At 41.3% G+C, this 14,531-nt stretch overlaps 1 protein-coding gene across 1 annotated transcript in view; it reads right to left on the reverse strand.

The window, feature by feature from the left end:
- Positions 1–14,531, reverse strand: part of CNTNAP2 (contactin associated protein 2) — a 2,303,447-nt gene that overhangs the window by 444,844 nt on the left and 1,844,072 nt on the right. The window contains exon 16 of the mRNA XM_078343568.1: positions 12,412–12,539. Coding sequence (XP_078199694.1) covers positions 12,412–12,539 — 128 coding nt within the window. The remainder of the gene's footprint in view (positions 1–12,411; positions 12,540–14,531) is intronic.

Consider the following 14,531-nt stretch of genomic DNA (forward strand, 5'->3'; position numbering starts at 1 on the left):
CTACCATATCTGGCTAGTTTTTGTATTTTTAGTAGATACGAGGTTTCACTATGTTGGCCAGACTAGTCTTGAACTCCTAACCTCATGATCTGCCCACCTCAGCCTCCCAAAGTGCTGGGATTACAGGCGTGAGCTACCACGCCCAGCCTGGGAATGGTACATTCTACGAAGAAAATTAAGAAGGACTGTGGGGAGGTGTGAGTGGCCATGGCAGCTGAGTGGACAAGGAAGTCCTCTTGGAAGAATTAACATCGAAGCTGAGATCCACATAATGAGAAGGAGATGAGGGATTGCTTATGTGGAACAACATTGCCCTTGGGGACTCCATAAATGCAGCTGAGCTCTAATCAGGTATTGTGGCCATCACCTCCAAATTAGGAGAAGCTAAATGGCTGGATGCCACACCATCACCTGAGACCAGACATGTCTTCTCCAAGAAAAGGCATGAAGTCAAGGGTACAGCGACAGGAACATGGAACAGGGAGATGGGCAGAGCTTTTCTGACATCAGGCCTGCCACTCTTTCCAAGTAAAAGATGTAACAATGATGATGGTAGCTACCACCTAGAGAGCTCTGATCGTGTGGAAGGACTGGGGACAATCAGGCTTTATTAGAGTACACTCAGTGATGTTATGATTATTCTCATTTGCAGTTGACATAAGAATTTGGGCAAGAAGTGGAAGCCAAGAGAGGTAAAGGAACTTGTGCAAAGACCCAGGGTTAATGAGGGGGAAAGCTGGGATGTGATTCCAAAGTCTGTGCTGCTCACTTACTTTCCTGGTCTAAGCATGGCCTGTTGGCTAGCAGCAGCCATACCTTGCAGCATCTTGAGTCCTGCTCCAGACTTCCTGAATCAGAATCTGCATTTTAACAAGATCCCAGGTGATTCTAAGTACATTAACGTTTGTAAAGCACTACTACAAGAGGCCTCTGAGCTTTACACTCAACGTCCCACTACGAATCCAAACTTCCATCCTAATCACCACTTCGTTAAAATTTTCACCCTCACTAAAACATAAACTGATCCAGGATGACAGCCGTGTCTCCTTTTTCTCAATAAAGTCTCTTAGGTTGAATTTGATTCTAGGAGCTGATCCTGGAATAGATTAGACTCTCTTTCCTCCCATGTTTCTCTCACTTCCAAAGTATGCTCTATACTGAGGATTTTTAGATCCAATAGGCCAAGTCTAATTCTCTTCAAATAGTGAGACATTGGTTAGAGAGTTCAGCAGAGAAACCCAACTATGGGGATCCAATTTGCAGAGAAATCTCCTGCCTGCATCTGGGGATGCTGTTTCTTCTGCAGAGAGTAACAAGTTCAGGAGGGGACAGATGCCCAGAGAGAGGACATGGAGGAGGCAGAACTCACCCAGCCACACGGAGGACTAAACTCTATTTTTTTTTTTTTTTTAAATCTTGCCCAAATCCCTATCAAAGGGGTGTGCGGAGTCATGCCCTACAAATCATAAATTCTTATCAGATGGGTTTTATTTAACCTATATATTATGACTTACTTTCCAACCTGACTCTGGAAGAACATTATGAGACAAGGAAGAAAATAAAAATATTTTACCCTAAAACATGTTTCTTTGCCTGCACAGCTGTTCTTTGTGGGGGGAAACTTGTATCTATAAAGAATCTCTATTAACATAGCTAGATCTTTTTCTTCCAGACCCTCTGAACCCTAAAGAGATTAACTAAGGTCTGAATAGGAAACTTTTGTCATCTATTGTCTCTAACGGCAGCCACTTTATCTTAACCTGAATATCTCCATTTCTAATGATCTCAGGTCTTTAGACAAACTCAACAAATTGTCAACCACAAAATATTTAAATTCACCTACAGCCTGGAAGCCCCTAACTCTACCCCCATGCTTTGAGTTGTACTGCCTTTCTGGACCAAACCAGTGTATTTCTTAAATATATTTGATTGAGGCCGGGCGCGGTGGCTCAAGCCTGTAATCCCAGCACTTTGGGAGGCCGAGGCGGGTGGATCACGAGGTCAAGAGATCGAGACCATCCTGGTCAATATGGTGAAACCCCGTCTCTACTAAAAATACAAAAATTAGCTGGGCATGGTGGCGCACGCCTGTAATCCCAGCTACTCGGGAGGCTGAGGCAGGAGAATTGCCTGAACCCAGGAGGCGGAGGTTGCAGTGAGCCGAGATTGTGCCATTGCACTCCAGCCTGGGTAACAAGAGCGAAACTCCGTCTCAAAAAAAAAAAAAAAAAAAAAAAAAAAAATATATATATATATATATATATATATATATATATATATATATATATTTGATTGATGTCTCATGCCTCTCTAAAATGTATAAAACCTGCCAGGCATGGTGCTCATGCCTATCATCCCAGCACTTTGGGAGACCGAGGTGGGTGGATCATCTGAGATTAGAAGTTCGAGACCAGCTTAGTCAACATGGCGAATCTCTGTCTCTATTAAATATGCAAAAAGTTAGCCAGGCATGGTGGTGGCATGTGCCTGTGTCCCAGCTACTTGGAGTCTGAGGCAGAAGAATTGCTTGAACCTGGGAGGTGGAGGTTGCAGTGAGCCAAGATCACACCACTGAACTTCAGCCTGGGCAACAGGGCGAGACCCTGTCTCAAAAAGTAAAATATAAAATAAAATAAGATCAAATAGATAAAATGTATAAAACCAAGCTTTGCCCCAAGCACTTTGGGCACATGTTTTCAGAACCTCTTGAGGGCTGTGTCCCGGACCTTGGTCACTCACAGTTGGCTCAGAATGAACGTCTTAAAGTATTTTAGAGTTTGACTCTTTGTTCGCAACACAGACCTGCAGACCCAAATCTGGCATTGGCTCATTCACATTGATTAATTCCTCTGTGGCATGGGATGATTCCTCCAAATACAAATGGTATTTGAAAGGACAGGTAAGAAAATCAGTCACATGCACAGAAGTATCATGTCAATTGTAAAACAGAAATACTTTTTACTGTAACCAATTTTACTACCCATTTCAACAGTGAGTTTGCAGCTAAAGTTGAGTAACTGAGTAATCTTAAAGAGCTGACTTCCTTTGCAGGAATTGTCCATTTCTTCTCATTGTTTAAAGTCACTCTGGAGTCTGGAAGACAAAAGGGAAGGCTTCCTTCTACTTGCAAAAGTTGCAGCGTTTGTAATTGGAGCTGACCTCAGACATGCCCAGAAGGCTCAATCCATTAATGGGAATCAGCCCAGGTTGTGATCCTGAAAATTTCACTATTTCTGCTTGTTCTTAGACCCACTCCTGCTTCTCAGTTGTGAGTAGCTCATGGCAATAGTAGTGAAGGCTGGGACATTAAGAAAAAATAGAGGTTAATGGTTTCTACACATCACTCCAGGAGTATTTTTTTTATGCCTTATCAACCCTAAAAAGTTGCCAGAATGAGAAGTTAAAAAAGAAAAAAAAAGCCGTAAGTCATCAACTTTCTGCCACTGACCCCTCATTCCTGTGGCTGTGGGTTTTCTATCAAGATATCCAGATGATTGATTTCACAAAGGTATAAGATTAAGAGCTCTGGTACCACTCAGCTGTTGATAGGCAGAGACCCAAGGTCAGAGTTCCAGGTCAGTTTCCTCTTTGAACGTCAACATTCATCTTTGCCCTGGGGAATTACGAAGGATGAAGGCCATATTAAACTCCTTCTCCAGGAGCTCTGCCATAGACCAGCTGTGAGACCTTGGGCCAGTCACTTAACCTCTCTGGACCCAGACCCCTCATCTGTAAAATGAGAGGTTCTGCACTGCTTGATCTCTAAGACTCTTCCACTGTTAGGATGCTGTGATTCTTGTTCTTGTTTTGAGCTCTACTTGAGGCAAATATATACAGCCACATTTTGTGGGAAGAAACGGGGAAAGGAAAATTATTTAGAGCATCTTCTCAGGAAATAGTTGCTGAGAATAATCAAATGTTACCCATTCTGGGATTTCTGGTGTTAATGCTCCTTTTCAAAGTCATTCATGAGTCTATCAAGATGATGCAAACGCATGAGGGATGAAGACCAAATCCAAGTCACAGATGTATTATAGTTAATGGCAGAGGCAGGAATGGAGAGGGAGAAAGTGATCCTCTATGCTGGTAATACACCTATTATCGTCCTACATAGATTGGCCGAGGCAACCCCTGTTTTCTGGATGGGGCTGAATCAGAGATAAGCTTTCAGAACAGTAGTATAGGGAAGCAAAGTGAGTCAGAAATCAGAGTACACAGGGTAAGGGAAACTTTAAAAAGGGAAAATGCAGAGGTGAGAGTTGCACCCAAGCAGGGAATGAGAAGTCTAGGAAAACAGGCTCTAAAATCCAGATTTCATGTAGGAAGTCAGTTTGCCCTGAAACTGTGGCTACAATAGAGAATTCCAAAGCCCCAGTCGGGCTCTGAGGTTTCTCTGCTTGGGATGATGAGAACTCCGTAAAGGTGGAAGCTGAGTTTCAGGCCAAATCTGGCGTTATCACTCTCCCTCTGCTTTGAAGTATTATTTTCCTTCTGCCTTCAACAAATACTTGTTGAATTCTTTCTAGGTGTCAGGCATGTGATATTACTGAGAATAGGAAAGTGAATTAGATTCTGGTTTTACTTTTAAGGACTCCACTGTTAGGGGAGGCAAAACAGACGAAGTAAGAGGAAAACAGCAATCAGTTGTTTTATGACTTGTCAAAAACAGGGGTGCAAACCAAGGAACATCTTTTCTACACTAAGCATGAGAGTGGGAGTGGTTTTTGTCACCTATCCTTTTTCTTCTTTCACTTTCAGAACGAGCTCTCCATTTAAGAGTAAGTTACAAGATGCAGCTTGGCAGTATAGGAGCCAAGGGAATCTTCCCCTTTGTCCTCTGAAGACACACACACACACACACACACACACACACACACACACACACCCGCAACTCCCAAGGGTCGGATTAAAGAGAGAGACCCAGGCATCTCAGATCAACTTCCCCTTTTCATATGTCATTCCTAAAACTGTAAACAAAACCTTTTCATATGTAATTCCTGAGACTGTAAACGGAGACCTTTTCATATGTAATTCCTGAGACTGTAAACCCAGACCTTTTCATATTTAATTCCTGAGACTGTAAACCCAGACCTTTTCATATGTAATTCCTGAGACTGTAAACCAAAACCCTTTTCATATGTAATTCCTGAAACTGTAAACAGAGACCCTTTTCATATGTAAAGCTAAAAACCTAAGATTCTTCCACGTGTAACGTCTAAAGTATAACCCTATATAAAGGCAGAATCTTCCTTTGTTAGGGGAGCTGGGTTTTGGACAGATTACCACCCAAGGCTCCCAGTTGAATAAACCCTCCTTCCTCCTGTATTTGGTGTTTGAGAGATCCATTTCCTGTGGCTGGTCCTGCTGTAAGATTAAATGGAGAAAAGACACACAAATGGATTTAACATGTACATGTGGAGAACTAAGGAGGACCCCAGAGTGATTACCACTCCCCACTCGCAGTAGGGGTTCAGAAGTTACATAAGCTTCTGATATTCCCAGGATATTAAATAACATCCTGGAAAAATAGATTATGGGAGTGGAGAGAAGAGTAATTTTGTTGAGGGGATTACTAGGGAGAATAATTGGATCTAGGAACAGAGATGAACTTGTAAATATGCTTTTATTTTTTGAGACAGAGTCTCACTCTGTCACCAGGGCTGGAGTGCAATGGTGCAATCTCAGCTCACTGCAATCTCTGCCTCCTGGGTTCAAGCAATTCTCATGCCTCAGCCTCCTGAGCAGCTGGAAACACAGGTGTGTACCACCACACCTGGCTGATTTTTCTATCAATCAATTCCAGGCCTTTAGATAATAACTTAACTCTTTTAATCAATCTCCAACCAGGACATTTTTAAATTCAACTATGACTTGTAAGCTATACCCTCACATTGCATCCAGCCTGAACCAATGTATACCGCACATATATCAATTGATGTCTTATGTTTTTCTAAAACATATAAAAACCAAGTTGTAACCCTTGGACACGTGTTCTCAGGACCTCTTGAGACTGTACCTTGAGCCATGGCCACTCATCTTTGGCTTAAATAAACCTCTTTAAATATTTTACAGTTTGTTTGTTTTTTTTTTTAAAGATGGAGTCTTGCTCTGTTATCCAGGCTGGAGTGCAGTGGCAGTAACTCAGCTCACTGCAGCCTCCATCTCCTGGGTTCAAGCAATTCTCCTGTCTTAGCCTCCCAAGTAGCTGGGATTATAGGCATCTGCTACCATGCCCAGCTAATTTTTGTACTTTTAGTAGAGACAGGGTTTTGCCACGTTGGCCAGGCTAGTCTCAAACTCCTGACCTCAGGTGATCCACCTGCCTTGGCCTCTTAAAGTACTGGGATTACAGGCATGAGCCATAACTGGCCTTTTTTTTTTTTTTTTTTTTTTTTTAATCAACAGTGAGGGAATGTGTTCTCTTTTTGGGTCCACAAGGGGACATAGTTTTAAAGGCAAGAACTTCCTAGCACCATGCCCCCCTCCCATCTCTCTCTATCTGGGAGATTTATTTTGCAGGTGTGGGAAGAAAGTAAGAGTCAATCACTCCAGCAGAAGTTCTAAGGAACGCCTTTCACTGGCCTGGGGTCTTAGAGAAGGTAGGAGTTCCTCCCAGGCTAAAAGTCCCCTTCTTCCACACCCCTTTGGACTCCATGTATGGATCCCCTTCCACAAACACTCCCTTTGAGGAAGCAATCTTTCTCTCGCCCGGATTTTCCCTTTGGAGTCCCTTTCCATGAACACTCCCTTCGTGGAAGCCTGCCTTTCCTCCTAAACTCCATCCCTCCCTATTCCCTTCCACTCAGTGTGGAAGCTGCTTTCCTCTCCTGGATTCCATGTTTCTGTATTCTCTCACTCAGTGTGAGAGTTAGCTGTTTCTCTCCCTCTCCTTCTCTTGTTTTTCTCTAAGTAAATCACTTTCTACAAACACTCTCGTGGCCGGCACTTACTACGCACTGCACTGTGGTCCCCCGTCTCATTCTTGAGACAGCAGGAAGCCAAGAACCTGGAGAAACATCCTCTCAGGGGAGCTTAGGGCATGCTGAACCCCTAAACCCCAATATTACAAACAGTATCACCTTTTAAGGGATGTTTGGTGAATCAAGAAAGAAAATGAATAGAAAGTGATTGGTTTAAAATCTGGATGCTAGTCCCTTTTCCTTTCTTATCTTTTCCAAGACCAAAGCAGCAAAGAAAAAGGAGATAAACTTTGAACTCTTCTCTGGAGCCTGGTGAGCTGCTTTCTATCAATAGGGAGAACTGCTTCCTGAGCCCAGGTGAGAAGTGGTTTCTCCTTCAATCCTCATTTACCACACAGAGTATGGGGCCTATGTATGCTCACAGGTATTACCTTCTGAAGAAGAGTTGTGCTTATTTGCACTCCTGTTGGAAATGTTTCATTGATGCAGAAAATAGAGACCTAGGCATTGCCTTGTCTTCTTTTTTTTTTCAGAGTCTTGCTCTGTTGCCCAGAGTGCAATGGCATGACCTCGGCTCATTACAACTTCTGCCTTCCAGGTTCAAGCGATTTCTCTTGCTACAGCCTCCCAAGTGCTGGTGCTAACCAGCACACCCAGTTAATTTTTGTATTTTTAGTAAAGACAGGGTTTCACCATGTTGGCCAGCCTCTCCTCAAACTCCTGACCTCAAGTGATCCACCTGCCTCGGTCTCTCAAAGTGCTGGGATTACAGGCGTGAGCCACTGTGCCCGACCACCTTATCTTTCCTGGTGAAGGAATGGTAGGTTCTGATCCTGGTTTGCAAAATTCTTTCAAAAAAGAGATCATGGCCTTTCTATTACTCTGGCACATAAAATAACTTTCCCAAAGAGCAAATATGCACCATCATTTGGATGAATCTCTCCATCAGTGTCTTTATTTCTTTACACACAGCGTTGTCTGCCTTCTGAGGGTTCCAGAACTGATGTGTTACTGCTTTGCCTTTCCTTCCTTGTCTCTCTGGGTCACCTCTGTAGCTCTGAGAAACTGAATTTGCATCTTAATCCTACAGTGTGACTCCAGTGCTCTGTCTGCCTGCCTCACAGTCAGTGTTTCTGGCATGGCCTTGGAAGAAGCCCTTGAATAAGACATTTTCTGGAATTGTTTCTATCCAGATGTATTAAAACACTTGCTTTTTTTTTCTTTAAAGAAAAAACCTTTCCTATGGTTCTGACAAACTTGATCCAAATATTTGTTTACAGTCCCTATATCCCTAGAGGAGTAAAGTTTTACATCATATGGCTGAAAATAAAGCAACTGTCTAGCAAAACTATATTCTTACAATCGATTATATTCATCATATATAGTATAAGATTTCTACTTCCAAAAAATGTAAGTCTTTTATATTTTTAACTAATTTCATGAAAAGATGAAAGTTTGGCAGTCATCTCCAAAGATGACTACATATTTAAATTTGAAACAGTGCCCACTTTGGGTTTTTGATCCTCTAAATGGCTCTTTTGTTTCCTTCTAGGTGAGTACATGTAGCTTAAGAGGGGGATCTGGTTTTCACAGCACAGCACTTTTTATTTTAGCTAACCATCCATCACCAGTCACACTTTCAGTGTCATTTAGATTTGAAGTTTCCATTTGGATAGGCTTTGCAAAAAGGAAAGAATGACACACACACACACACACACACACACACACACACACACACACCCTGTAAGGACATAAGCATTTCACAACACTATATAGGAAATGCAGCAGACCTGAGTGGAACTCACTGATTTTCTTTACCATTTTGATTATATGGGTCTATGAGTTCAGATGAATCGAAGCACAAATGAAACTCAACAGGCATGATGAATTCCACCGAAACTGCTGAAACGGTTGGGCAGAGCCCATAAAAATGGTTTCATTCTCTGAGATAAGAGGATAAAACTGGGGCCTAATTCAGGAGGCAGCTTCTGGGGGCTGTCATCACTCAACTCCTCAAACTGAGAGATACTTTTCAACAACAGGGTTAGTCTTTATATGCTGTGGCTTTGAACAGACTTCAGTAAATGACACAAAATAAGTTAATCTCTATAAGCAGCAGGACAAATGCACTACGCCACTTTTAACATGACACAGATTTAATCCCTGCTATGTTTATACTATTGGTAACCTACACGGGTGTCTGGGGCAGGTGGTGGGATAAAACCCAAATAAGACATTTTTAAGATATTTTAATTTAATCAACAATTGGCTCAGGGAAGAGAGTACGTCAGGAAAACAACCCTGACCTTGAACAGACACAGCTATTTCTACTCTCTGTTCCATCTTTTGTCCTCAAGCCTCTCAGAGCTGAAAGTATACTTAGAAATTTGCTGTGTAAATGCCATTTTCAAAGAAGTATTTTCTTCGTTTGTAAAACAGAAAGACTAATATTTGCCCTACCAAATTCATAGGAGGCTGTGTGTATCCAAGGCGATCATACATGCATAAGAACTGGAAAATGTGATTGATATGGAATGCTCTATCGTTACTGTGCCCATGTGAGAACATTCTCAAAGGGAACGTGGGCTTCACAACTGCTGACTGCTACCGGGCAATTCTAGTACCAGATGGAATACTTATTCTCAGTTGCCTGGAAAACAATGAGATTTCTCTCTCACACACAGACCCAAAGGTATTCCACATAATTGCCATTAACTGTTGACTGCTTTTGCTTTCATGAAATATCTGGTAAAATATTATTTAAAAGAGTCTCTCTAGGGCTGGGCATGGTGGCTCACACCTGTAATCCTAGCACTTTGGGAGGCCAAGGCGGGCAGATCACAACGTCAAGAGATCAAGACCAACCTGGCCAATATGGTGAAACCCATCTCTACGAAAAATACAAAAATTAGCTGTGTGTGGTGGTGAGCACCTGTAGTCCCAGTTACTTGGGAGGCTGAGGCGGAGAATTCATTGAACCTGGTAGGTGGAGGTTGCAATGAGATGAGATTGTGCCACTGCACTCCAGCCTGGCAACAGAGCAAGACTCCATCTCAAAAAAAAAAAAAAAAAAAAAGAATCTCACTGAAGCTACAATAATTATAAGTATAATGAGATCATGTAATCTGAATAAATAACAATTTATTAATAGGTTCTAAAAATGTTTCTAAGAACAACAGCCCTAGAATAGAAATGCAAATATGAACAATGACCACTATACTTTTCCCATTTTCTCTTTTTAAAAATAAAGTCTGCCTGATATATACTTTTTATGACTCCTTTCTTATCATTTGCAACAATTGTATATCACAAACCTAAATTATAAACAAATTTGTATTTTCCAATATTTTTTCATGTTCATTTCACATAACATGGTTTGAATTTCTTTTTTTATTTTCTAGAGTACCTGGGAATGTGCTAGATGAATGACAGCCTCACAATAAATTCTTTCTGAGGTTGTTTTATTGATTAAGAGCAAATAAGCTAATTTTAGTTATAAACTGCTTTTATGCTGTAGTATATACTATTTAATGATCCTGGAATCTTCTTTTTAAGAATGGTAATAAAAGTTTGCAGAAGGCTGAGCACAGTGGCTCATGCCTGTAATCCCAGCACTTTGGGAGGCCAAGGCAGGTGGATCACCTGAGGTCAGGAGATCGAGACCAGCCTGACCAACGTGGTGAAACCCCATCTATACTAAAAATACAAAAATTAGCAGGGTGTGGTGGTGTGTGCCTATAATCCCAGCTACTTGGGAGGCTGAGGCTGGAGTATCTTTCGAACCCGAGAGGTGGAGGTTGCAGTGAGCCAATATCGTACCGCTGTACTCCAGCCTGGGCAATAGAGCAAGACTATGTCTCAAAAAAAAAAAACCAAAACAAAACAAACAACAACAAAAAGTTTGCAGAAGTAGAATTTTTACAAATATATTGTTAATTATTTAATGAGAATACTTTCTCAAATTCAAAGCTAACTTCAGAATTAGAATTGATAAGCCAGAAGTATTTTACCTTCCTATGTCAATTTCATAACAAAAATGATTTTCATTAGACCACACACGAGAGTCTTCTTAGCTTTAGAGCAACATTATATTTCATTTCTTATAATATCTGTTTAAAATGCATATATACTATTACATTAGGTCAGTATCCTTTTCTTCAGCAGTTGAAATTAAATTTCTTCCTGCATAGTTTTACTAAGCCTGACTGGATGAATGAAGTATCATTGTTCAATAAATGTGTGATAAAGATCTTGACCAGTCTCGATTTTACAGGTAGCATTTTCCATGTAAGTAGAGAAAAATCAGCACAAAGTCCATCTCCCTTTTTTTTGTATTAGGAACGTGGCATTGGTTAATTGCTGACAACCTCGATTTACTAAGTAGGAACCTGTTAAGCATGCATCATTACGTTCCTTAGGACACCTCTTTGAGAGGATGCCATAATTTATTATCAAGTAGGTCTAATTCTCTCTTGATTTACAAAGTGGCAATAATATTCCCTCTCACATAATGCGTTGCTTGGAGGATTCCAAATCCAGGCACTAAAATATTTACAGCCTCCCCAGGAGGAATTGGGATGCAGGCGGTATTCTTATGACCACAGCAAAGAAAATGGAGGGGTTTGCCTGAGATCTCCTGGCAAGTCAGCTATTTGGGGAGCAGAACCTAGATCTCTGATGCCTAGCAAACAGTCACAAAAGCATAGAGCTCTAAGGAGAGTTGCCCATATTATGTGTCCCCAAAAGAAGAGGGAAATGATGCCTAGGAGGCTCACTGCAGAATCCCCATCGTGCAACCGTGTCACTGTTTCCCTCTGACTGCACATAAAGCACACTGAAGGGTATCAAACAACATAAAATCCTAATGGTGCCCTTAATTAGGAGGGACCATCACTCCAACTCCCTCACCTCCCACTATCCAATCTAGCAGCCCCAAATTCCTCTCCGGGGTGACTCATCCTGAAAGCAAGGCATAGTTACAGAAACAATCTTTGGCTTACAAGGGACCATCAAGCTCTGATGATGATGAAGTTGGATAGCAATAATGTCATACTTTATATGGCCATAATCCAAGTTTACAATGATACATTAAGCCATAATGCTACTATTTATATCACCATAAACTCAGTTTATGGTGATATAAATAGTCATCCTAATGGCATTAACAGCAGTACTGAGTGGAATCACAGCTGTTGAGTACTGCATTTATGCTATTAGCATTGCTATTTATATCACTATAAACTTAGGTAGTCAAACTTGTTATATATGAATATAGAGGAAAGATAGATATCCCCATTTTATGCCCAAATCTTGGCTTCTATACTGGAGGCTTTATGGCTGTTCCCCTTCTCTAAGTTAGCTCTGCTTGGGTTGTGTGATGTTTCTGCAGGAGCCACAGAAGAGCAAGTCTGATTGCTGGTATCTTCTGAGGAGCTGGAAACAATATTTAAAGGATAAGAAAGTGCAAGCCATAGCTGCCATGCAAACTTACTGTCTCCTTGGCAGCGCAGTGGACCCACACTCAATTTGGCTTCTGAGCCTTGCCGGTCAGTATCTCCAACCACTACTTGGCTCACTGGCAGGTGATCTTTGTATGTTAAGAAACCAGCATCCTTCCTCCTGGATCACAGGGAAAGACAAAAAAAGGATGAGGAGGTTGAGTTAGAAATATGACTTTTCTGCTAGTTGCTTAAGTTGTCTAAGGATGACATTTCAGTAATTGTTTGGAAGTTTACTAAATAAAGCCACAGTTAAACAGTTGTTCTCTCTCTTCCGTAGGTGGTCTCATAAGCACCTCTGGCATCTTTGCCTTCTGGAAAACAGAAGTGACACCCCGATTTCCAGAGATTCACAACCATTATGCTGTATACTATTTTAGACTGAGAGTAGACCACAGCCCATGCCGAACACTGAGCACACATGCAGAGTTTGCTGCTGCCACAGAATCAGAAGTTCAATAAAGTGAACCTGATCACTTGAATAATACGTGCAACAAAACCCTCTTTTAAAACAACCCTTTGTCTCTTTCATTGCTTTGAAGCAGTTTCTTCAGAGGCTTTCTTCCCTGTGGTACGTCAGCTAAATACGGGACACCTTTTATTCCTTCTTCTCTTCTCATTTAGTTTTAGCAACTGGAATAGTTTATGTGAAGTTTCCAACACAGAACAGGTGTTCAATAAGTGTCTATTTCCATCTCCAATGAATAGTGGAACTGACATTCGAGCCCAGTTGGTCTTCCTCCCGAGTCTGCTCTTCTGTTTACATTTGTCTTGTTTCAGGTTTCCCAAGTCTATCCTGTATCCACCCTAAATGAAGAAAGACGAGACTAGTTGCAAAGAATTGACCCTAGAGTGGAGCACAGACACCCGGGAGGTGTTCCTGGAGACGGGCTTAAGGTGAGTTATGTGCAGTGGTGTGTTTTGGGGCTGGGCAGCACCGATTTCACCCTCATGGGAAATCAGTGCCCCTTTGTCCCCTTTTCTGGCTTCTGCGGCTGAGGGATCCCTCATTTGAGGCTGAATGGGTGGGAGGCACACAGCAGTGTGATGTCATTCCTCAAATGTACCCTTTCAGATGCTTTTTTATATGGTTCAATCTGAATATAAATAACCATTTTGAAACTGCACATAGAACGAATCACAAAAAAACCCACCCTGATTTTGAATGACAGGAGAATGAGAGAGACAGTTCAATAATTTAAACATTTGCCATTCATGTCTCTTGGTGAATAGTGCAGGGAATGGAGAGGAACCAACCTGGAGGCCTGTCTTGAAAATGCTACACTATGTGGAGCAGTTACTTATACCTCTGGCCTTGTTGAGTGTCAGTGAATATATGCTTTCTCATATATTTCTATGTGTCAGGACCCATAGAAACCCGGGAAGGAATCACAGAACTTGGCCAGTGGGCCTCGAATAAATGTATTATATACTGCCTTAGTTATTTCATTGTTTTCCAAATAAAGGGGTTTAAAAAATAATTATGTATCAAATCAGAATTAAGATAATGCAGAAAAGCACTGTGATTCTTATTGATACTGGAGCTACTAATGACTAGGCCTGAAATATCTCAGTGGACTTTTTTACAAACCCACCATCTTTCATTAGAACATGTCAAAATGGAAACAAAGCCTTTGATTCAACGTGATATTTAGTGCTTCTTAAAGGAACAATAAATAACCTACTAGAAATGATGTTGTGTCTTCCACAGTGCATCCACCATGATGCCTGGCTAATTTTTGTATTTTTAGTAGAGATGAGGTTTCACCATGTTGACCAGGCTGGTCTCAAACTCCTGACCTCAGGTGATCTGCCTGCCTCAGCCTCCCAAAGTGCTTAGATTACAGGGGTGAGCCAGCACTCCTGGCTAATAATGTTGGTTTACTTATGATAAGTGACAATGCACTAGCTTCTTATGACACTAGTGCTAGGAGAGAGCTATTCCAATTATTATGTAATTTCATTGCCCAAATTGCAATGTGTATAACCTTATAGGAACTCACATATCTACACATGGTCATAATTTGGAAATATAACTTTGAAATGTTTGTAAACATTTTATAAATGTAGACTTTTAGTAGACTTTGAGCTTAAAAAATTTTTATACTAAAAT

The sequence above is a fragment of the Callithrix jacchus genome, chromosome 11 (assembly GCF_049354715.1).
Source record: "Callithrix jacchus isolate 240 chromosome 11, calJac240_pri, whole genome shotgun sequence".
NCBI lineage: Eukaryota > Metazoa > Chordata > Mammalia > Primates > Cebidae > Callithrix > Callithrix jacchus.